This window comes from Leptodactylus fuscus, chromosome 9 (assembly GCF_031893055.1).
Source record: "Leptodactylus fuscus isolate aLepFus1 chromosome 9, aLepFus1.hap2, whole genome shotgun sequence".
NCBI classification, from domain to species: domain Eukaryota; kingdom Metazoa; phylum Chordata; class Amphibia; order Anura; family Leptodactylidae; genus Leptodactylus; species Leptodactylus fuscus.
Window position 1 is genome coordinate 71,766,013 of NC_134273.1, and position 26,536 is coordinate 71,792,548.

Genomic DNA, 26,536 nt, shown 5'->3' on the forward strand with positions numbered 1-26,536 from the left:
ACCTATGTTTGATACAAGCTTTGCAGGAAATAGCTGCTTTTAATGATGGACTCTTTATAATCCCAGGACGATTTAAAGATTAAACAGGATATGTGTTATTAGCTGGTTAGAGAAGAAATTAAGCTTTTCCTACTGGCTGCCAATGTGACATGAGTCCTCTCAATGGTGACTTGTGGCTAAGCAGTCCCACCAGTGCCGCATCCACTGACGTGTCTGTAGTCCCATGCACCAGTAGAACCCAGTGAATGCACACTATCGTACACTCAACAGCATGTTGCCATTTGCTACCGCAACTATAATAGTTTTGAACTGTGTTGGCAAAATGGAGAGCCCCTATGAAAATGTATTACTAATATGTACAAGGTTAAGGGGATATTGTCATTCCTTGGGGAGAGACCACCATATAGGTGTGTGGAGACTTATTAAGCCTTTAGCACTCCACTTCGCAAGGGACCATGGGAAGAATATGCAAATCTGTCTTCCATGACGAGATGCAAGTACATCGAAACGGCCAGCCTCAATTGAGAGACTATACCTGGTAATAATCCCAGCATCATTGCAAAACAAAGGCCTCTTGGAAGGTCGAGCATGATGCTAAAGGGAGCAGCCTTTATTGGGTTGTTTCACTGAGATTCTGTCTTCCTAATTACATCAGGGAAGACAGACTTGCACATTCCAGTGAGCGCCCTCTATTGGTTTGCAACACTGAGGCAGCAGCTGACTTCCTAATTAAATCATGGAAGACAGATTTGCTTATTCTTCCCATAATATGTACAAGTTTTGGTGCAAAATATTCATCTGACATAAATACGTCTATATAATGTAATAAAGAGCCAACCATGAAAAAAACTGACATGACTTATTTTTGTCCATTTTCATGAACACAAAGACCCAATAGAAATCAATGGATCCATTTTTAACAAAACAGATTGAGGCTGGGGCCCCACGTTGCGGAAACACAGCTCCGTTTGTTGCGGATTTTGTTGTGGTTTTTTTTAGCCAAAGCCATGAATGGCTACAAAAGGAATGAGAAATATATAGGAAGTTCTTATACTTCTGCCTTCTACCCAATCCACTCCTTGCTTTGGCTCAAAAAACGCAGCAAAAGAAGCTGCATTTCCGCAACGTGCGGTCTTAGCTTGAAATACGTTTCACGTTTATTAAAAAATGGATCAGTGAGTTGGGGCAAAAATATCAATGAAATTCAACCTTTTTCAGTTAAAAACTGATGCAAAATGGCAGCCAAAAATAGATATCAAAAGATCCATCAAAACATGAGTAAGGCCTAAGGGCTCCTGCGTGCGGCGGTATTTCATCATGTTTTTTGGATCCTTTACACAGTGTAATTTTACTCATAGAACTCTTTGGACTCATATATGCCTCTAATTTTACATGGAGACACACAAAGGTTTTTTTATGAGAAATAAAAACATATTTCTGAAAACATTATCTCTATGGGTAAATATGCTATAAAGGCCCCATGTAGTGGCAAAGCCGAAGCCTGGAAGAACTTTGAGCTTCTACACATGGCGCTGCTTTAATAATAGTAATGTCCTATAAAACAGGAAAATATCCAGTCCTGCCCGGGTCCAGCACTGCGATAATGGCACAGTCTCGATAAATGGCGGGTGGTTTTATTGTACACGATTGTCAGCATAAACAGTTGGGTCATTGAAACCATCTATTGCTTTACCCGTGGAATCTTCCAATAGATGTATCAGAAGTGGACACATTCATTCCGCTCCATTGACACTCAGTATGTAGGAGATATTGAAATTACCACCGAGCTTAAGCAATGTCCGAATATTCTAAGGGAGATCTTCTTATCCCGCAGTGAAGAAAATTGCCAATTTGTACCAAGGAGGTCTCGAGTTCACAATGTTACATGGCAAAGAAATGGGAAGAATACAGAGGTGTAAATAACCTAAGTAATATAAGTAACGTAATATATTGTACTGTAAAGCTCATTCTTATATTAGATCGATTTCAGTCCATTATGTAAGAATAGCAGGAGATTACTGTTCATTATTCATGTCCATACACAAGTATGGGAGTGAGACTGTGAAATCATGTAGCTGCCATGACTGTTGGACAGGATAGAACAATGGCCCGCTTCACATCTGCGTTCGGGAAATCCACTTGGGCAACCTATCCACATAAAAAAGCGATTCCCTATGTAAACCCGTGGACCCCATAGACTATAATGGGGTCCATGTGGTTTCCACTTATTTGCAGAGAAAAGTCCTTTTCTCTCCACATATTTCATGTGGATAGGGGAACAGAATGGCCCGAATGCTGATGTGAACCGAGCCTTAAGCACAGCGTATCAGTATAGAAGGTTCCTATATGGATGAGCAAAGGCTATATGTTCTGAGCTTTAACTGGTGGACGAGAGCCACGTTCAATTAAAAACAAAAGCAAATTTAGCTAAATGAATGCTGAAATTGCAAACATTTGCAGATATTTTACTGTATTTATACTAGTTTTATTATATTATACCATCTAAATTGGCTGTATTAAGAGATTTAGACACATGTTCAATATTGCCAGCATTTATGTAATTGTAACCAGTGTTTATGGCTATACTTGACAGCTTCCATGACAAGCCGCACAGATCGGGGCTGCAAGTCACATGTGGCTCTTGGACTACTGGTTGGGGACCACTGGCATAGGCAATGGCGCTGATGGTTGTCAATATGCCGCCATATGTATCTGTAAAGTAAATAAAGTAAGGTGAATTTTGGAGGATATTCAGATGTTCAGTTAAATTGATCTGTCCGAAATGAATCATTAAGGTGTATCTTGATTTACGATATCCTAATAATTGATCACGAAGGGAGCTCATTGCTAAAGCCTGACTTCACACTGTAACATAGCAGAAGAATCTATTAATCTATTACAACCACAAATTAAAATCCCACAGCTTTTTACAGAATATTAATGCCTTCGGACATCTGGAAGGGTTACTTACACCTTTCAAGCTTTTACTCGTTGTAAACTTTCCTTTTCATGGCGCAGAGTTGTAGTTCCAGGACTAGCAGCATCTAAAGATGTGGAGCAACTTACATTATGTCTTTATAACCAGTGAAGGGGCGCCAACACTTTGGCATGCATTAATAGGAGTTATCCTGCAATCTAAAGTTTTTTAACCCCTGTATCTATATAACTTTGTATACCTTACACTGAGTATGTACACCCTGGACAGTGACATGGAAAAACCAAGCATGCACCCACTCGCTGCACAAGGAGAAAACATGGCAGCTCTTGCCGCACATACTTGACATTATGAGAAGGCTTCTAGCAGACTGATCTAGATGTTACCACGCATAAACAAATATGAGCACAGATGTAAGTTGGGATGCAAGTGTTCAATGGTAAGCAATTTTGGGGATGAGTTTCTACAGATGGTGGTCCAACAGTAAGGAGCCCGACTGATCCGAAGAATAGAAATGCAAGTCTGTATGCATAAATTTCTGTCTGTCCATAAAATTCAATAAAACATCAGAGAGCGCTCCATAGCTGTACTTCGGCCATCCCCAGCGGTCTCAATGGAATAAATAGGGAGAAGAACACCATCATTTTGGTGTGAAAACCCCACCAAGAAAGGGGGCACCAATTTACAAGAGGAAACCACTTTGATTCCAGTGGCTCTTCCCTATTTATGTTCAGGGCTTGGTTGATATACATGGTGGTGACAGACTCCCTTTAAAGGAATTTTCCTGCCACAATTATTTAAGCTCTTACCTTGTAATTCTTGAATAGAAACCTTTACTGTTTACGTCTAGAGGATGAGAACCCTTGCTGGTTATGACATGGACACACGGGTACATGGCTTGTTACATTTATGGGGACTGAAAATTCCCATTAATTGATCTCAAGCATTGGAACACTAGATGGAATCAACACAGCAAGTATATTCAAGAACTACAGAACTAGGGTTGAGCCATCAGGATAGGAAATGATCGAATTCCGATCCCGATCTTTTTTGGTGGGACTGAGGTCTTACGTTAGTTCCCACAATGCTTGACTACTGGCCAATCATTGTGGGGAAAGCTAACAACATTGTTTGATTTTCCCACAATGATTGGCCAGTATCCAAGCATTGTGGGAACTAACGTGAGACCTCAATCCCGCAAAAAAGATCAGGATCGGAATCCAATGTTTTCCGATCCCGATCGCTCAACCCTATACAGAACTTTTTTTTCTATATAATGTTGAACTTTATGCAATAATTCCATATTTTTATCATCTTTATCATGATGCTGATACAGGAAAGCCTCACCTTTCCAGGTCCGGCAGAGTACAGGGGTACTGTATGGGACCACAAGGGTGCTCTCAGCATATCACTGTAGGAGACAATACATTACAAAAACTAGATTCTGAAATAAAACACTATCCATATCCATTCTTTCCTTTCAAGCTTAGCAAGTGAACTTAGAAATTACACACACAATTACAAGTGAACTTTTACATGGCAGCAATTAGATCTTACTAAGTATCCGGTGCGCCCGCAGCATTTCTTCCTAGAAAATGTTCACCTTCACGGTTACTAAATACGACAATTAAAGCTTGATTTTCTGAAGAATAAAATTCATTCATTCTCCTGATTATATGCTTGGTGTGCGATACTTATTTCATGTCTTATATAACTACAGTCATATTTACAGCAATGATGGATTGGAAGCTTCCGCTTCAGTGACCAAATCACTCAATAATTCTATAAATCACTAATACTGATAATACGTAGTGAAAATATCCAGACCGTGAAATGTCTTTGAATTGTCTTTAGAATAGAAAGAACTTCATGGAAGCTCCTGGTATCCAGATAATTCTGTTCCAAAATTGAACTTGAACCGACGACTTTCCTTGTTTGTGGATTTACATGACATTGGATATGCTATGACTTATAACAATGTATATGCATGACGTAACGGTAGTACAGATGTGTACACATTTACATTAGCTTCAATTTGGTTAAGCATCTGGAACTAATTAATACAATATTATGGTATGTTAACGAAAGTCCTGACAGTCTGTAAATCAGAATACAAGCACTGGGTGGCAACAAATAGACACATATAGGATAGACAGTGCATCAGGGGAACACATAACCTCACAGTAACGCTAGCCAATAAGCTATTGACTAACATTACATTATACATGGGGGAACCTTTATTTTGATCTAATAAGGATGTTTCTGCTGTATTTGAACATTTTTTCCTAAATGTTGAAATGTCCAACATGATATCATGGGCCATAACACCAGCTGGCTTAGGGAATCTTACAGGCACAATGCTCCCAGAAGGAAAACTGTCTCTCTAGAGCCACCTACCCTATGAGTCCAGCTGAATAACAAACCTTGTGAGAGGAGAGAAACTCCACCAAAAAGAAAGGACACCCATTTGTAGACACCACCAGGAGCGTAACGAGGGAGTGCAACTGCAACCAGGCCCGGCAAGGTACAAGGCCTGCAGGCAGTTGGAGATGGAGGGGGCCCCATACAACTATGACTGCAGTCAAGGAAAGTCTGGTTCTCTGGAGGTGACTTAAAATAATAGTTGTACTCAGTTATCCTAGGCTCAGCGTCCTCTCATGTGTTCTTCCGTCTCGTGATTAAGACCACAGCAGTCACATGGGGCACGGCAACGTAATGACATCTGTGCACCCACACATGACCACTGAGGACCAATCACAGCCTCAGCAAGGATGTTGGGAAGATGCTGAAGACAGTCAGAGCCAGGATGCCCTGGAAAGGTGAGGCAAGGTGAGTATTAGTGTTTGCTATTTTTATTCACCTTCCCTTGGCCTCCGATTATTATACTCTGGGATGAAAGTTTGCACCCAGGCCCACAAGACACTTGTTTTGCCGCTGGACACCACTTTTGGGACTCTTCAGTGCAGAATAGGATCTTGGTGGAGAACTATATACCCAACCAACCAATAACCTGCTCTGTACTAATACACAGCAAGCACCCTGAAACACCTGTCTATCGATAGATCTCTAATCATGTTTCATGACTCGTCAATGCGTCGGTCATTGACTCTCAGTTTGGCAAGCTACCACTAAAAAGTTTTGTTCCTCCTGCAGAAAAGCTAAACAGTGCAGTAAATGAATATATAAAGTGCTATATATACATGCTCAAGTCTTACCTTCTTGCCTTGCACCTTGAAATATTTCCAAGTCATTACATTTCATTATAAAGCACCAGGGAAGAGATAGTACTAATATAATAGCTGCATGTTATCTTCAGCTGCAGCCGACCACTCTTATTATTCTGGGCCTTATCCTAGTATTTTCTTGTATTGCAGGTCTTGATATCTACATAGCCTTTCTCATTTACTTTTCTATGGCGAATTCACAATGCTAGAAGTTATTAATTACTAAAAATACATGAATAAATATGATATGGAGACCTTTATGTTTCGCTCTATTAAGAGATTGGTATTGTGGCGTGGTAGGATTTGTTCAGCACATTCTAGTCCGTCTTCTTTCCCTATAAAGTCCGGTTTATCCACATTGAATACGTTATGTAGAATGGCTTTAAGCAAACTTTATCTGTCGAAACAATATCTGATTACAGAACATAAGCGAGCAATGGTTTTCATAAGCACGAATGTCCCAGAAGTGTTTTATCAGCATACATTACCAATGAGACAAAAATAACTTTAATTAGAGATACAGCCAGAGGAGCGGAGCTGAAATTTATTGTTCTGGCTGTTGTATCGCGTTCGATGTGGTAATAAAATGTTTTATGTTAGTGCATAATGCATAGACAAGGAGAGGCTGGAGCGTTTCGACGTGCTTTGGCTGCGGGGGCAGGAGGAAAATTCATGGATTTTGGACCAGCTGTGGCCCTGGCAGAACAGCTGTGTGTATCTGTCAGGATGTGAAACTCCCTTACGTAAGGTTAAGGGAATTTAATTTTACTCGAGAAAACTGGCACATAGGTACAATGGGCTCAGATTTATTAGTAGGACGTTTCACCAATATTGGATCCCTTTCAAAGAATTGGGTTCACTATAGCAGGTGCTCATAGGCAATGTGTCAAGAGTGAACTTCCAGTTTTAGAACTGGTATAAAATAATCCACCTTTTATTACCAGAATTAGATGTTCATACATTACACCTCAAAGGTGGAACTGACGTTAGTTTTAGGGTCATTTCACATGGAATTGACTTCAATAGGAGCCGCTCGCTTCTTTTTTCCGCTCGTTAGTAGCGGAAAAAAAGAAGCGAGATGACCCTTCTTGCCGTGGCGTGAGGCTCCCAATTATTCCCATTAATTTGGGTCTAATCCGGAGTGGAATGCCACGACCGCACCGGCACCGCCATCCCGGCTAGCCGTGTGTAATGTTCACACATGGAATGCAAATTCCGCCGTGTGGACATACCCTTACATTATTGTGACTTCTTTTCCAACCAGGTCACACAGCTACTCCAAAGGCACTTGTCCTCTTGGTGCATTCATATCAGTCCTTGTCCCCACACATAAACTAGTGTCAGTGGTATCTTCAGCGTCGCAACTCCCATGAGGTGACCTGAAGCGACCGCTTCAGGCGGCGCTATGTCAGGGCCCCAGGGAGGGCGGCATTTTTGCTTACCTAAGCCAGTCCAGAACAAGCTGTCCTGGACTGGCTTAGCACAGAGTGGTGGATTGGGGAGGCCGCTGGAGCAGTGCTGTTCCAGCAGCCTCCCCTCACACTCAGGCAGAGAGCAGGTCCTCTCCGTGCCTGCTCTCTGCCTGCGAACGCCTCTAAGCCCCGCCCCCTTCGCTTAGCTTTCTATCATTCGCCTCGGGCAGTGAAAGGGGCAGGTTCACCCCTGGGTATCTTCTTAGCCTTTCAGAACACTTCTGGAGAGTGGAACCACAGTACGCAAGGAAACCCATGTAACATTTGAAAACAAAAATGTGTGATGGATCTAGCCTTACTTCTTTACAAGTTTACAAGTTCAATATAAATTTTCTCAAAAATTTCAGGCGGCGCTATGTCAGGACCCCAGGGAGGGCGGCATTTTTGATTATCTAAGCCAGTCCAGGACAAGTTGTCCTGGACTGGCTTAGCACCGAGCGGTGGTTTGGGGAGGCCACTGGAGCAGCGCTGCTCCAGCAGCCTCCCCTCACGCTCAGGCAGAGAGCAGGTCGTCTCCGTGCCTGCTCTCTGCCTGCGAATGGTGCTAATCCCCGCCCCATGCGCTCCGCCACGCCCCCTGCGCTCCGCCACCTCCTCCTGGGGGGAGGGGGCGGATTTCTGTAGTTCGCCTCGGGCGGCGAAAGGGGTAGGTCCACCCCTGCACGTATACGCTTTGTAGCACTACAAATTTAGAAAGTTCTCTGAAAAGCATATTCTGTTTACGTATTGCCATTTGTATTGATGTACATGTACAACATGTCATATAATAAGAAGTGAAAAAGTTATTTTGCTTCTTGCATCTTGGGATGAACTCATGTAAAACATAATTTTCGTACTGTATATGTGACTTGGGGTCTCTGCATAACAAAGACGACAGAGGTGATTCCTAACACAAGGAAATGTATTCACAAATACTCAGGGTTGTAGAGAACAAGGTCTAATCTGGCGCATGTAAAAGGAAGTTTCCTCATCCATATAACCAATACACACACTAGATATTATAAAAGTGAATAATGTTGAACAGGCCAGATGTTCCCCCATTTTCGCCTCCTCGGGCTATACTGAGCACTATCGGTGTTTAGGCAGAGGTAATTGACAGATCGTCCTTTAAGGCCACTTGTGGAACTTGAAAGACTTAGAATACAAAGATAGAATTTCTATTTTTCATCATTTGTATTTTTTTCTCTTTAAAGGTCAGTAGACTATTTGCATGGAAAATGTTCTGCTCCTTTAGGTTGGACTGATATAAAGTCTATAAAATATATCTATCACCGTAATTACTTTTTTCTGTCACATATCCCCAGGTCTGATGATTGTCAGAAACCTCTACATAGGGACTGTACGTGCGAGATGCAATTTTATAGACAGTGGACATTTAGTTTATTGGTCATTTCCAGTGACCAGGTCTATTCTTCTGATTGTCAAATAAGTGCTGCCAGTGTCAAACTGTACGGACACAGTTCTTTAATGTCCTCATGCATATGCGGTTTTATATACCGCTAGAAAGCTGACAATGTGCTGAATTACTGTCAACTTTCCCTTTATGTACCTCCACGCTGGAGATATTGGTGCTGTTAGTTTCAGCACTGACATGTCCCCACTGTCAGAAGGGAGTTCTTCACAGCCTAGTGTCATCACCCCTGACAGTACTTGTCCATAGACTTGTACTATGGGGACATTCCTCTCAGTTTGGCATCACCAGACACCCTCTCTGACAATACAGGGCTATGGACGAGTACGGTCAGGGATGGGGCATTCCTTACATTCGGGTGATGACACTAGGCTATGAAGAATGCCCTTCTGACAGTGGGTAAAAAATATGCAAATCTGTTCTCCAGGATGTAATTAGGAGAACAGTGCCTCTGTATGCTGCTCTCTAGGGGCAGCCGCCGTAACATCATGCATGACTCGTTTAGTGAGCCTAATAACATAATGCGGGTTTTATTGCCAAACTAGTATTTCTATTCCAAAAGGAACAGATTCCCATCTATGGACAGCGCTGTTTCAATCTGTTGGATCTCCTCAGCATAGCGTAGGGATACTAGTTTGGCAGAGTGAGAGACTATAGACCAGGATCAGAGGATAATCATACTCATTAGGGAGAGTGTGCACCTACACAGGCGTACGGAGACTTACAAGCCATTTCTGCTCCACTAGGGAATATGGATAAAAAATATGCAAATCTGTTCTCCAGGATGTAATTAGGAGAACAGTGCCTCTGTTTGCTGCCCTCTAGGGGCAGCCCCCTTAACATCATGCATGACTTGCTTAGTGAGCCTAATAACATAATGCAGGGATTATTGCCAAACTAGTATTTCTATTCCAAAAGGATTCTATTCTAAATTTTTTACCCATAATCCCTAGCGGAGCAGAAATGGCTTGTAAGTCTCCATACGCCTGTGTAGCCTGGGCATCACAAGTAGTGACGTCATGTGCCCTTTGCTGAGGCTTCTGATTGGCCTCAGTGGTCACATGTCCACTGAGGCCAATCAATGACTTGAACAGCATCAGAAATAGTCCCTAGGATGTCACAGGTAGTGACGTCATGATTGGCCTTAGCAGCCATGTACGACGGGAATTTTCCGTGGGAATACAACAATGGACCGCAAGACCAGATCACGCTGAGACGCAGCGAGCACCAGAAAAGATGAGTATGATTTTTTTATATATCTTTTTAACTTTCACCAACTTTTTTAAACCGATAAATTTTTTGCCTGGACAACCTCTTTAAATCTTTCTGTCTCCTTATGTAATCCCAGATAGACTGGATGATGTTGAGATCAGGGCTCTGCGGGGGCCGTATCATCACATCTAGGACTCCTCCTCCATAGGGAGGTCACACCAAATATTGATGGGATTTAGGTGTCTTTTTTGTTCATTCATTTATTTTTTGTAAATTGACAAATACACTATTAATACTTCTATTTATGAGAACATTCTTACTTTGCAGCAATTATTCCACGCCTGCCTAAAATGTTTGCACAGAACTGCATATTTAGGGGACCCTTTATCGAACCTGCCCCACTGACAGAAAATGGTCTTCTCACCAAGAACACAAATCAGACTCTACTTTCCTTCTTTCTGTGCAGTTTAGTCATTAAAAGCTGAATTGTGAGTCAATGACGGCTCTAACATCCACATTGCTTTGATGAATAGGCACCGTAGTGACATCTTTCTTTTGCCATAGGACAATTGTTGGGTATTTTTGTGACAGTTGTGAACCGTTCAGAATTTTAGATAAGCTTTTAGACTAAATGTAGCTTTTTAGCTCACTGGATTTTGGAGGAATGTCTGATTGTTGTAGTGTTTGATGTAAAACGCGTAATGTATATGTGATTGTTCACTTAGCAATTTTGTGTAAGGATTGTAGAGGACGGCTTCAGCTGAAATCGCTGTGTTGGGTTGAATGTTCTTTACGGTTGTCTGCTTGAGGGAAATGAGAGCTGCCTGTTCAGCGTACTGGAAAACAGATTCATAAATAAAAACACAATATTGAGAGGGGCATGAGGTCACTTATAGTTATGTAGATGTGATTGTAACAAACCCCGGGGTGCTGGCTGCGGTAGGAAGCAGTTACACATTGCCCCAGTTGGCCTGTTTTTGTACTACATGGCTACATGATAGGATTTGAGACTTAGATGCAAATGTAAAATGAGTTAATAAATATTTGCTTCGCTTCTTCTATTTATACAACAGAGCGAAACAATAAGAAAAATAAATCTATAATTGTCTTTTTGATTTACATTAAAGGGGTCATGCAGCAATTGAGAATGTTGTCCAAGTGGAAAATGCTGTAAAGAAGAAAATTTACTAAAGTACTGTACTGTACAAAAGTTCTGGGTAGGCATGGAAGAATGGTTTCAATAATAGAAGTGTTAATAGTTTATTTTTGACAATATCTGTTGTGTGTGCCCTTTGGAGGAGGAGTCCTGGAAGGGATGATCCGGCCCCCGCAGAGCCCTGATCTCAACACTATCCTGTTTTATTTGAATGATGTGAAGAGACAGAAGGATTGGAGCAAGCCTACATCCACAGAAGATCTGTGCTTAGTTCTCCAAGATGGCGGGAACAACCTCCCTGCCGAGATCCTTCAAAAACTTCTTCAAGTACCAAGAAGAACTGATGTAAAGTGAACGGTGACCTCATAGGGTGCATCAGTGTCATGACGCTTGTGGTCTCCCAAGGCCATTGACAACTGGAAGAGGCAATGAGACAATGCAGGAAGGGAAGACCTGATGCATAGGCAAAATCCCCAGAGTGGTGAGGAAAGGTAAGTATGAGCTATTATTTTTCCATTCTTCTTGAGGTCCTCCAATTACTATAATAAAAGCACTTCTGGTTTGGCCCAAACAAGGTTAATCTGAATGAAAACTGCCAGAAGATGAATCTCACTAGTTTTGACCCTTCCTCAGTCCCCACTGGTCTCTGGAGATCAGCCCATCTCTGCTGTGGCCAGGGATTGGCTTTGCAGGCATATCTAGGCATTTACCTTGTGGACCAAGGCACCAGAAACTAAAGACCAGCAATGACGTAGAGTAATATTGGAATCAGATCAGCATGGACAAGAATGTAGGAAAGTGCCTACTGCCTTTCTGAGTCTTATTAAATACATTTTTAATTAGTTGGAACCCCCCCTTTAAGAAAGAGGTAAACTTACAACATAAACTTCACTATAGCCTTCTTCGCAAATGGAAATCTTTGTCTCACCAGTGAATTGTAAAATCTATTTCATACGCAGTGTAGACGCCTTATGACCAGCTAATGCATAGTAATCCTCATCATCAATTCTGGACATGAAGCCTTAAAGGTTGAAAGTAGCGGAAGAAAAGAACATCACTTAGAATGTTTGTCTGAAATGGGGCTTTGAAATCGCATTCAGTCCCAGGAGGTAAATGTGGAAAGTTGAAGGTAAGGTCATCCATGCATTGTTTAAGTAGGTGGAAAGGTGCTGAAGTCACCGAATGGCGAACAAGATGATAGTATCTGAATATCTGACCTGTGACTCGGAACCTTGGAATATGCAGAACGTGAGCTGGAAAATAAAAAGTAAAAATGTCTTCAAAGTTTCTAAAAATTCAGACATCAGCATATTACTAAGCCATTCCTGGACTGGCTGAGGCTTGGAAAATAGTTCCCTTGTTTGGAGGATTTTTACATAGAATATTTCATAGAGTGCTTGTATAATTTATTTAGTGATACTGGTTAGAGATGAGCGAGTAGTATTCGATCGAGTAGGTATTCGATCGAATACTACGGTATTCGAATGGAAAAATTTGTTGCAGAACCAGCGTTGATTGGCTGAATGCTATACAGTCGGCCAATCAATGCTGGTTCTTCTCCTACCTTTAGAAGTCTTCTCCGTGCAGCTTCCCCGCGGCGTCTTCCGGCTCTTCATTCACTCTGCCAGGCATCAGAGTGAATGAAGAGCCGGAAGACGCCGCGGGGACGCTGCACGGAGAAGACTTCTCGGAGGATCCAGCCTGACCCTCACTCGTGGACTTGGTAAGTATAATTTGATCAAACGTTGCCTACCTCTGAAACAAGCATTTTCCCCCCATAGACTATAATAGGATTCGATATTCGATTTGAGTAGTTGAATATTGAGGGGCTACTCGAAATGAATATCAAATCTCGAATATTTTACTGTTCGCTCAACTCTACTGGTGAACAATACACATTGGGAAAGATTTATGAAATTGTCTAAAAGAAAAACTTTGTTGCTCACAGCAACCAATCGCAGTAGAGATTTCATTACTTGAGAGCACGATATCAACCAATTGATTACTATGGGCAGACAATTTTTTAGCAATGAATATACTAAAGGTATATGATCTCCTCTCCAATACAAGGCTCTTATGCTAGGTTCATACTGGCATCACCTGTCCATTGTTCTGGTCCATTGGAGATTACAGCGGTTATTTATGGAGACTGGGGGGATCCCATTGACTATAAAGGGGCTGGGAAGAAAGGTTCTCATAAAGGGAGTACAGTTACACTTTCTTTTCAGTAGTATTACAGGCCATTAGCAATACATTATGTTTTCAGTGGTGCTATGATCACTTTGAGCACTAGACACCTTTAACTAGATGCCAATCATTTACTGCCTGTGCTCTGTGCTGCCCCCTGTCTGCAGCATTGGTTTCTGCACCATGTGCTGATTGTTCTGACATTTGTGCAATTCCCGTTCTTGTCTCTGTATTGTAACTTTGACTTCTGACTTGTTTACTTCCTTCACTCATTGTTCCATACAGGGGGTCTGTCACCAGAATCTAGCCCTGAACATGGATAGGTTAGGAGCCCCTGAGTCAACCAGTGTTTTTTCTATTGTTTATCGATGTCTCCATTGCTGAGCTCTTTGAAGCAACAAGGGCATTGCCATTGCTCCAAAGAGGTAAGTGGCCATTACTGTGGTGGCTCTAAAGAACTCATTTGTATATTGGCAGAGGCAATGATTCACTGTTTGATTTAGATGACCCTGTCTTCAGGGCTGAGTTGATATGAACAAAAAAATATGGCAAAAGGTCATGTCTCAACCCTGGACCTTTTACCATGTTTTTCGTTCATGATTCCAAGGAGTGTTCCAAGTATCGAGTCAAGGTACTTGAGTCCGTTTCCCTTTCTGGTGGTTTTTTGTTGAGTTGATATTCTGGGTTCCGGTGACAGATTCCCTTTAAATATTATACCTACTACCGTATATACCTAGACCGTACTGTCCATATTTGCAACTCTGTAAATAAAACAATAGGTAGGTAGACAGTCAATGATGTGCTATTGTTTATTGTCTTAGAATTGTCAAGGTCAAGACTTCATTACCACCAGTACAAAGGTTTTCTTGACTTCTATGTACTCCAAGTACTATACTGAAGAATACAATGCATAATAAGGTTACTAGTTTAATTAATAGCATACAGACCGGCTTACTGCGTAGTCAGGAGTGTGTGGGTAGATAGCCTGAATGACCTCCTCATGTCAATATGGTCTTGTACTTTAATGTACAGTAAATGAATTGTTGAGTGGAAAACTTTCACGTTGAAGTATTGAGCTAAAATGTGTTCTTAATGGCCTTATAAGATTAGCGGAACAGCATTGTAAAAGGCATTCAGTTAGGTTGATTTCTAGATACTCGGAATTAAGAATAATGTGAGCTTTCTTAGAGTATACCTTCATCTAGTTTGCCCATTGTCCTCCAGCTCCACAGTTTGGTTCTCCACCAAGTCTTCTCATAGTGTCCAGGAAGGTGAGATGTGCGGTACTCTATGCAGGATCCTCACATTGAGCTTGTATAATTTACTACACACCTACAAAACCAGGAACAAAGGAAAAGATACTCACGTATGGTTTCCAAACTCTAACCAAACACTAATGCATGACAAGTAATATGAATAAGAGTAAGAATGATAAAAAGTTCTGTCCATGTGCTTTCTGCATGGTCTCCGCACGGAACATGCAGACAGAAAAGTAGTTCAAGATCTACTTTCCTGTCCACATGACTCGTGCGGAGACCGTGCGGAAAGCACTTGGACTACATTATAGTCTAAGGCAGGGGTGGGCAATTAATTTTCCCATGGGACCACATAAGAAATTGTAATGGTTCTATAGGGCCATGCACACCGTGGCAAATTTAGCTCCACCCACTTATACGCTGACTCCACCCATTCTCAATCATCTTTCCATGTGTCTCCACAAAGTATAATCCTCTTACAAGTCACCCTAACATTATACACCCCCACATTATAATGTTTCCCTCCAAATGTCCCGCAGTATTAAGTCCCTCTCCTGGTGCCCCAGTATAAACCAGCAGAAACTAGAGGGGACATTAAACTGGGGCAGCTGGAGGGGGACATTATACAGTGGGGTAGTTGGAGGGGACATTAAACTGGGGGCAACTAGAGGCAGACATGTCCCCCTCCAGCTACCCCCCATGGTTTAATATCCTCCTCCAGCTGCCCCAGTTTAATGTCACCCTCCATCTGCCTCCTAGTTTGATTTCCCCCTTCATGTGCATTCAGTTTAACTGCCCCCCTACATCTGCCCCTAGTTCCCCCCTCTTACTTACACATGCTGTCTCTTCTCTCTTTATCATCCAGCAGCCTCCATTGCCGGCAGCTTGCAGCAAGCACAGTCCTGTGTGGCTCCGCCCACTAACGAGTCATAGCCTATCCTGGTGATAGGCTGTGGTGATGTCATCACAGGTCCTTGAACAAACTTCCAAAAGCTATGCGGGCCGGACAGAAGCAGTCAGAGGGCTAGATGTGGCCGTACATTGCCCAGGTCTGGTCTATGGGGTCCATGTGCTTTCACTGCACAACGCTTGCCAATGCGTTTGGTAATCAATTCGGAGGGGTTCTCATGCAGATTACTGATGCAGATGTCAACGAGTCCTAAGTAATACATTTCTGTACAGAAATATAGCAAGATTTTTTTATGTAGATTGTGAGCCCCACATAGAGCTCACAATGTACATTTTTTTCCCTATCAGTATGTCTTTGAAATATGGGATGGAAATCCATGCAAACACAGGGAGAACATACAAACTCCTTGCGGATGGTTTTTTTTTTTTGCCCTTGGTGGGGTTTGAACACCAGGACTCCAGCGCTGTAAGGCTGCAGTGCTAACCACTGAGCCACCGTGTGGCCCCTAGCAAGATTTTTCTTCCCTTTATTAGTCCTTTAATAGATGCCCAGAATTTGGTGGACGCAATCGGCCTCCCCTTACCTGCACCCCCGATTTCAGCAATAATGTACTTACATAATGAAATGTTCTTTTTGTTAACAATAGCTCTTATTGAAATTTACAAAACATTAACAATCATTCTTATTGAAGACGGAAGAGAGAAACTGAGAAATAATTATAAATTAACTAATTAGTTCTAAAAGACATGATGAAATATTATAAAATAATGGCGATATAATGCAACAAAACCACGGCAAATCCAACGCATACAAAAGCCTATCAGACATTGATGTGTCTCTGAATAGTTCACTAATAATGTGCCCTTTGATGACTACATCAGACATTATTTTGCTGAACATTTATATTCACATTTCATCTTTGAAAAATATACATAAAGATGTTTTACCGCTTAACAACCTTGTTAGCGTGAATCGTGTTGTACAATACAATGTGTCGTCCTCCCACACTCACACACTGTTGTTGAAGGCAGGGATTGTATAAGACATATGGATTCTGTGTACTTGCTGGCATCAGAAAATACAAGTACTTTAATCCATTTAAAGGGCAATGAAACACATGAACCCCTATTAAACATAGCAGGTGGGGACAACAATTCATGACCATATATGAACCCATAGCACAGTCTGTGCAGGATCTCTGTGTTGTGACCTCCATGTGGTTAGTTATCCCCCTACTGTACAGTCTGGGTTGGAGTATTACATGGAGCGACTGGGATTTTGTGAAAAGAAAACAGTGTGACTCTACAAGCAAATACAATACACAAGAACAGAATGAGCCCATAGAACAGGACATTGAGTTCTGGATGCCTAAAAGCTAAAATCCATTACGGTGCCATTTGGAAAGGACAACTTAATATTCTATAGGAGACAATGGTAGCCAAAGCTAATGCCCTATTGATTGTCCCCTGACTCGTCTGTTTTAGTAGATACTTGTATTCTCCATTATATAATTCTGGAACATGTTTTTTTTTTCGATATTCTACCTTATGCTGTTCCTTTGTTACCACCTAGAAATTTATAAATTGATAACTGGCTGTTAGAAATGGGCAATGTGCTGAGCCACGAGCCAGGTTTTATCCCAAATTGTTCTGTTAATAACAAGACTGAACAATTGGGGATTCATTGGACGAGTTACAATGGTCAGCACAACATGCTTGGTGGTAAATTATTATACTCTGAGGTCAAGGTCTTTTTCCAGGGGAGGTGGAAAAAAAATAAATAAAAACAATTAGGGCTCGTTCATACGGGCACAGAGGGGGCGGATTAGGGCGTGTAATCCACATCATAATCTGCCCCCTCACATGGCCACTCACGGAAAAAAGAAGTGGGCTGCCCTTTCTTCAGGCGGACTCCGCGGCTCATTGAGCCGCGGCGTCTGCCTCGCGGCAGCACCTTCTGGAGTTGGCCCGTTCATTTGAGCCTGCTCCGGAGGGGGGGGGGAGGGAAGCCGCAAAAGTCATGGCAGGTGGGTTTTGATCCGAGAGTGATGTGGTTCCCCGCATCACTCTTGGTGCCAAAATCCACCTTAACGCTCCCCATGTGAACTAACCCTTATACTGACCGTTCCTCATGGCGTCTAGCACTCTCCTGGTAATGTTATGCGCCCAGGGTCACTGCTGTGGTCTGTGATTGGGCCTTGAGTATAATTTTTTTTTTACACCTCCCCTGGGCATCCACCTATTTCATGACTGATTCCATCTGACCTTATTTGATTCAAAATGAATCAAGGACCCGAGCCAGCTGAATCTGAAACAAAACGAATCTTGGGAGGTTCGTCCATCTCTACTCTACTTCCAGTTACTAGTTTGGAGCATTACCCTACACTCCCCCACTCTGTCCTATTAGCATTTTGTAGGTACGCCCAGTTGTTCATTTACTGTATTCCTAAAAATACCAAATACAAAGGAAATGGATTTTAATAATTGAATGAAAGTTCTCATTGTTCCCATTGGAAAAAAAAAAAAACAACAACTTTTTTTAACCACTTCATGTCCAGACCATTTTCCCTGGTTTATCATGGGGCACATTTTCAGGTTTTTTGGTACATGTAGTTTTGGAGATTTAACATTTTTTCCGTTTATGTTATGCTAATAATTTTTGCATCTTTTTCTGTGATACAGAGGACTTCATTTTTATTTTTGCACAAGAAATGTAAAAAGGAAAGGAAGTGTTTCTGCTTTCACATTTTTCCAGTTTTTTTTTTTTAAGTCTGCATTAAATTTTATTTTTTATATCATTATAGACCTTTGAGGGCATTTTAAGATTACTTTTTGCTAATTTCCCTTGTAACTGTGACTGATAGTTTTGTTCCAGTTACAGAAGGAATCCGGCCTCCTGGTATACACTGCAGAGCTAATATGGGTCCTTTTTGGGTTTTTGTCCCATAGTTTTTGATCACTTTCTATCATTCTGTACTGTCTTATGTTATGTCTTACTATGTAAAAATGATTGTCCAGGCCAGACTTCCAATATGTGCACCTAAGAGGTGTAGAGAGTAGGATGGAATCATTGGATATAATGTAAAAATGAAGGATCCTTACATGAAATAGTGACAATGTAATCAGTCTAAAGTATCATTAGTAGGGTTGAGTGATCGGGATCGGAAAAGATCGGATCCTGATCGAGCAAATTTCATGATTGCGATCGGGATCTATCATTCTGTACTGTCTTATGTTATGTTTTGCTATGTAACAATGATTGTCCAGGCCAGACTTCCAATATATGCACCTAAGAGTTGTAAAGAGTAGGATGGAATCATTGGATATAATGTACAAATGAAGGATCCTTACATGAAATAGTGACAATGTAATCAGTCTAAAGTATCATTAGTAGGGTTGAATGATTGGGATTGGAAAAGATCGGATCCTGATCGAGCAAATTTCATGATTGCGATCGGGATCGGCTGGAGAATGATCGGAAAATGGATTTTGAAATCTCAAGATCGGCTCAACCCTAGAAAGTGACTTTTCCCTTTAGAGAAGCATTGACTAGGGTTGAGCGTTCGGGACTGGAAAAGATCGGATTCAGATCGGGGATCGAGCAAATTTCACGATCGTGTTCGGGATTGGGAGGAAAATGATCGGAAATAGGATTTTAAAATTGATCTTGAAATCTCAAGATCGGCTCAGCCCTAATCATTAGACTTGGAATTAAATCTTGGGGTTGGCATAAGCTCACTTCTTTGTCGCTGTGCAGACAACTCATTTACCTTCAGCAGTGAAAATGCAAAAAGGAGGGAGGAGGGGGTGGGGCGGAGTGAAGGGGGTGAGGTGGAGCAAAGGGGGCGGAGCGGAGCAGCGTTAGCAGGCAGGGAGAGGACCTGGTCTCTGCCTGAGCGTGAGGGGAGGCCGCTGGAGCAGCGCTGCATCCACAGGGCCTCCCCAATCCACCGCTCGCTTCCCGTGCCGGGCTGCCAAGACGGTGATTCTAAGCTAGTCTAGTGGACTGGCTTAGGTAAGCAAAAATGCCGCGCCCCCCCAGTTCCCTGGCATAGCGCCGCCTGAAGCGGTCGCTTCAGGTCGCCTCATGGGAGGTGCAGCACTGATTCTGTCTGTTTAATGCTCATTGGATGATGCCAAGGTGCATCACGAGTATTATTTTTGAATTTTGAATGTTTTTCAGTTTTGTGCTATACCTTTGTTTTGAGGCCGCTAGGGATTGCAAACGGCATAGTTACCATATTAGAAAACTAAAGTATACTTTGACTCCGTTCTTAGAAAAACTTGAAAATGTGTTATATTGGAAATACAATATACCTTTTTACTATAAGAAGTATGCAAAATACTCCAGTTAAATTAGAGAATCAGAAATGCTTATCTGTGATATACTATCTTCATTTTGTATTATTTTAATCACAGACGCCGCACAATGCATTATCTCTGCTTTTGGTCTTATAAGAGACCAGATTATCTTGAAATTTGGGTTTGTAAAGAAGTCTTCCGCATGTTTGGACCATTTGTTGTATTATGGTAAATTAATTTCTATGGGTGTCAATACATGGCGGCATCTTAGATAACAACAGAAATACTGTTGAGTCTGGTTTTATAACGCTGTACAAATATAGTCACAGAATGTTACAGTACAATTATCACCTGCCGATTACTGATTCTACATAACAACCATGCTGAGACGTAAAATGAGAAAACTATCCAGAGAAGAAGTTAATTTACAAAGTATTGTAGAACAGATATTGGAGAATAGGAATGTCTTGTACTGAGGATGTATTTCTTACGCTAGGTTTACACCTGCCTTGGTGTATCCAGTCTTCTGGTCGGAAAAACTGAAAAATGATCTCAAAGCAACAGATCTCGAAGGGCCCTATTGACTTTAATGGGGTCCGTCAGATGTCTATTATTGTTTTAAAAGACATCGCTATTGCCTTGCAGGACCTTTTCATCTGGGATTTCTGCCAGACACTTAGATGTAGCCTTATAAGGTTATTCCAGATATAAGACTCAATGACTTGGTCACTTTTCTATACTAGTATAAAGCTACAACTTTTGTATATCAGGGTTCACCCTCACTTTATCATTCCATATGGAGTAGCTGCCCTAGAGCAACTTTCCTGAAAATAGGTCAGCAGTAAAAGGCAACGCTGATCCTTTGATGTATTCCTTCACATGAATGAACCTTCTAACAATTCAGTGACTGCAGTTATAAATGTGTTCCAGGTAACATCTGGATGGACTTGGTGTGTCTTCCTATGATTCTCCTGCATAGAGTTACTAATAGGTGCTAAAGAAGTCCAGTGAAAACAGTTTTTTAGTCCCTGCACCCCTCCCCAATTGTCTTTCACATTCTTCACATTTATTATGTATACTGCATGCATGTTAATAGAATTATCTTAAAGGGGTATTCCAATCTCAATTCCAATCCAATCCTATCTATACTGGTAGCTTATGTAAATTGAAGACTTTTGCTAAATATATTGCTTCAGAAATGCTGCTTTGTTTGCCTGTTATGTGAACTTATTCCTCCCATTGTTTACACAAGGTTTCCATAGCCACGGACCTGGGAGATAGGACAAGTGGCGTCACTTACTCAGTGTCAGCAGGACAATCAGTCCAGCTAATTACAGTTTGCTGATACAGCCTTGTGCAACGTTTGATAAATTTGGTTCAAATTACACTAAAGTAGACTCCAAAAAAACTGACTTTAAAAATTTCCCTTATAATGAATCTCTCTCTGAATGTTCCTGACCATGTGATAAGCAGACAGGTGCCTGGCTCGTACATGAGAGCTGTGAGCTAGTAGAGCTGTGATTACTGTAGTGTTACTGTAACAAGCCCCGCACCTGTGCACCACAGGACAGATCTGACTCTAGAAGTAAACCATAAGAGTTCCCAATAGAATAATTACCATCAAGGAGAGATTTAAGAAAGTCTGCAAATTTGATGCAAAATTCTCAAAAAATTGTATTAAAAATGTGTTACTATCTAATAAATAATATATATTTATCCATTGTATTATTGCTCACGTGTTACAACTACTTGTTTTTGTAGAAGTACATCCAATACTTCTGCTCCTTATATTCCGTTGCTATTCATTCCTTCAATATCCATTAATCTGAATCACTTGACACTGTTATTAACTTTTTCCCTCCCCGTGTAGTTCCTCATTATTTCCTTCGCTATCATCCATGTCGGCACTGTTCAATCACATCCCAGCTATGTGGATCCAGTCTTCCAAATCCGTCAAGGCTTCCAAATCCTGACCCCTAGGTCAGGATTTTTGGGAACATTCAGGGTAGGTTCACATGTGCTTTTTGGACCAAACCTGAGGCGCAGGCCGCCTCAGGTTCCGGTCCAAAATACAGATAGCTGCTGCACACACTGTACACACTGCACTCCGGATTAGGCCTGAATGAATGGGCCTAGTCGGGAAGGAATGTCTTCAGGCAGATGTCGCGAGGCGGATTCGCATGAAAGAATGAGCATGTCGTTTGTTCCGGCTCCTGGAAGAAAGAACTGACCGGATATGCCCGATACGGCCTCAAAATTTTGACCAAAAAACCCTGTGTGAACTTAAATTCACACAGAGGATTTTGGACTGGAACCTAAGGCGGAGGCCGCCTCAGGTTCCGATCCAAAATACGGGTAGCCATGACTGAATGCCGATGCAGTGCACCAGCATCCAGTCACGCACTCCACTCCAGATTAGGCCCAATGAATGGGCCTAGTCGGGAGAAGGGAGTGTCTTCAGGCCGAATCATGAGGCGAAATGGCCTGAAGAATGAGCATCTCGCTTCTAATTCTGGGAGCCGGCACAAGCTGGCACCCAGAAAAAACACCTGACCTGCTACCATTGAATTCAATGGGAGCCGTCTTTTTGGTCAAAATCCTGACCACAAATCTCTGTGTGAACTTACCCTTTGAGAGTGCTGATCTACTCAGACCCCATAACGCCCATACAGGTGAATAGGAACTATGAAAACCGCGTATTTCCTTATACCAAAAGCCTTCTGTAATCTATTCAATGTCGAGAACAAATTAAGTGTTTACCAAGACGTCGGACAGAAACCCTTGTAAGACACAAGACTTGACACAACGACAGCACAAAACCAATTCTCTTCCCTACTAAAGCGACTCTTTGCTAGATTCCCTGTGATACGACTTGTATAGTTCAGAATTTTGATCTGGAGATATGAAAACGACTGATAATAATGTGCAGGCGTTGTCAGATTGCAGCTGATGGGATTTGTCTCTCTTCGCTTGCCATAATAATTGAATTCAATTATATATTTTTATTAAAAATCCCCTTCCCCCTTTCCTTTTCTTTTGTAATCAAAATGGCCATCATAACGGAGAGGTTGTCAAGGAAAGGAAGAAAGAAACAATAGAATGTGTCAAGTTGTCAAGACTGTAACTCGAAGTTCTATTTTAACCCCTTAAAGGGACTCCCCGAAGCATAATAAATTGCCTCCACTCTGTTATAGAGCATATTACAGTGATAAACATCATGCCTTTGTTGGGTATGTCACGACCTGAAGTCTTGTATAAAAATTGCATGTTTTTCTGGTGGGGTTTGGTCAGGGTTTTGATCCGGTGGTCTGTGGTTTTCTGGTGGTTTCCTTGCCATTGGGCCATCTGTTTGGGCATTGAGTATTGGCCTTCAGAATGTACTTGAGGGTTTTTGGATCGAACCTCAGGTGTTGGTTGTTACCATTATCCTATGGGAATATTCTGGGGCCTTTATTAGGAGGAGGGCTGGCTTCACTAGTTGCCGGTTTTCGTTGTTACCAACTGGAATTTGTGGCTCAGGGAGGAGGATTGTTTTGTGGAATTACAACTGACTAGGAAGTGGTGTGAGTGTTGCCTTGTGTGTGAGTCTGGTTTGTCCCTCCACACTTCTATTCTACCCTGTCCTTCAGTTCTGTTTGCCTGGCACTATCTGGTTGTTTGAGGTTTGGGTTCCAGTTTGTTTTGCCCCAGTCCTGTGTTAACCCTTTCCTCACCTCTCCACTTTCCCTCTCCTCATTTTCTTGTTGTGTATTGTGTTGTGCTGCGTGTCTGTTGTCCAGCACATCCCATCCTGTTTGTTTCATCTGCAGCTGCACCTTGGTTTCTGCAGGGGTGACCACTTTAGTATCCCCAGTCCCTAGCTTTCTCTTGTAGCTCTCGCCCTATCTGTCGGCTAGGCCTTCGTGTTAGAGAGCCAGGAGTTGTCAGGGCCAAGGCTAACTTGGGTACAGCTGACCACCACCCGCAGGCAGGGCCTAGCTAGCCACCGTAGCGTCAGGCAAAGTCTCCTTCCCCTGTTCCCTTAGCGGTACAGTCTGCAGTCCAGATTCTGGGTCTGGGCATAGACACGAACTTAACCGTATGTCACTTTTATAGATTTGGAGAAAAAAAACAACTATTTATAAACATCTGGTCAATTGGTGCACTGGGGGCGGGTCTTCAACTCTCTGGAGCACTGCTCATGCCCCTCAGACCCCTACCATCTTCTGCCTGTGACACCCTTTGCAAAGAGAGTTGACCCTCCCAATCTACGGTAAATACACATGGATAGCTATATAAATGAATAACTTATAGCCATGTGACACATAAATTGCAAATATCAGGCTTAATATAAAGAAACTAATGGGAATCCAAACAATCCAACAAGTACATGTGTGAGTGTGCCATTACCGTATCCGCCATGCAATGCGCCAATTAAACCTTGTTTATAGGATTTCTAATGGGCGTCTTCCTTCTTATGTTTCCTATTTAGATAATCGTTGGAGAGACTGTAGTCTTTTGCCTACAGGTAGCGACGAGAGACTTTGAGAACCAGGAAAAAACTCTTTTAACTGGAGACTGTTGCTATATTAATCCACTGGTGCGGAGAACTGTCAGATTCCTTGGTAAGCTTTTATTACTTTGATCTTTTCATGTAATGGTGAATTTTAGAGAAATGTACTGCTGTGAAGTGTTACCCTTGAACACTTTCTATAGTTAGATCATTCAAGTTTCATATAATGATCTGACATTTGTATCATATTTTATAAGCAAATAATGCCCCCTATCTCTTCTGCAGGTATTATACTATAGATAGACTTGTTCTACTTGACATTCATTATGTATCCAATGAAGGTGAGGATGACTAAGACTCACAGAGGGAGTCATATAGCTTTTGCCAACAAATGATACTTATAAATAGTTGCAGTGGTGGAACTTTTTGTAACTATGGCGCATGTTCATATGTGACAATAACTAGACCTCAAAGTAATCATAAGCTTCACTGATGGATATAGTTGGGCAAGGTGTCAAGCGGATGTGACTTTCCTTACCTTCCTGATTGGTAGGACATGCTCATATTTGGTGGCACTGGAACAGCATTAGAGATGAGCGAATTTTTCAAAAATTTGATTAGAATTTTTCAATACGATTCAATTCGATCTGAATTAATTTGCAGTGAATTACATAGAAAAAGAGAGCCTGTATAGTAGAACACTGTGCCTTGTAGTGGTTTTTAGTGATGTCCCACTAGGGGACCTGAGCCATTGATGCATCACTGGTTCAACACTATAGATTGCAATACACGTGTATAGTGTTATGTAGTATCATAGGCTGACCTCTTCACTTCTGGGAAAGATCAACCCTAGCAGTCCAGGGTTACTAGCCAGACCCCAGGCTGCAGAAGATGCATATCGGCACCCCCTGATCTCGCTGCGGGGGATGCCGAGGGTGACATGTAGGATGGTGGAACCTTTGGATGCCACGGTCATGTTTGATTGCAGCATCCAAGGGGTTAAACCCTACAATCGTAGCTGTGCTCTGACCGGGGGTTATGGAGAAGGGTGTCAGTTACCGCTAACACCCGCTCCTGATTCCATTGGTAGTTGCAAAGGGGTTAAAGGGCTGTGACATCACAGGACTGGCTGCTTATTGGCATGGCATTGTGATTGATCCAGAGTTCCTTGCCCCATGTCCTAACGTAGAGCAGCCATTTTATGTAAAAATGCAATTCATTACCATGAAGCGTGAGGAAATCTGGATTCTATGCAAATCAAAAATTTCCTGAAATTCAGATCGAATTCCATTTCATCAGCTTTGATTTGCTCATCTCTAATTATCATCTTTTAAAAACAATGTGATTTCAGGATACTCTGTCACAGGTTGTCTATTCTATATTTGTCTATGACTGGTGACTATGGATGAGCGAACCAGTATGTAACAACTTGGGTTCTTTATGTATTTCTCTAAAATTTCAGATTCAGTTGAAGCCAAAAATTAGGTTCACCATATAGAAAACATTTTTCTCTCTTAGGGTATGTTCACATGGAGTTTTTTTGGCAGCGGATTTTGACACGGAATTTGCCTCAAAATCCGCTGCCATAAATGGCTCCCGTTGATTTCAATAACTTTCATTGACTTCAATGGGAGCCGCTTGCTTCTTTTTCCTCTAGCTACTAGTAGATAAAAGAAGCAACATGCCCTATCTTGCAGCAGATTCCATGGCCGACTCAGCCACGACGTCCATGGCGAGAGACTCCCTCCCAATTAGACCCATTCATTTAGGCCTAATCCGGAGCGGAATGCCGCGACACTCAGCATTCCGTTGCGGCTAGCCATGCGGTATGTTCACACCTGGAATCCATTTTCCACCGTGTGAACATACCGTTAAGATCCCAGAGGCTCAATGGAGGTTTGTAGCCATATCAAACTTTCCTACTCACCTCTCCTGGGATCTGTCATGGTGCCTTGTGTGGGTCTCTGTCCTGAATAGCAT

General features: G+C 42.0%; 1 protein-coding gene across 1 annotated transcript in view; it reads left to right on the plus strand.

The window, feature by feature from the left end:
- Window positions 1–26,536, plus strand: part of PLPPR5 (phospholipid phosphatase related 5) — a 136,550-nt gene that overhangs the window by 25,012 nt on the left and 85,002 nt on the right. The window contains exon 2 of the mRNA XM_075286579.1: window positions 24,536–24,668. Within this exon, the coding sequence (XP_075142680.1) occupies window positions 24,536–24,668 (133 nt within the window). The remainder of the gene's footprint in view (window positions 1–24,535; window positions 24,669–26,536) is intronic.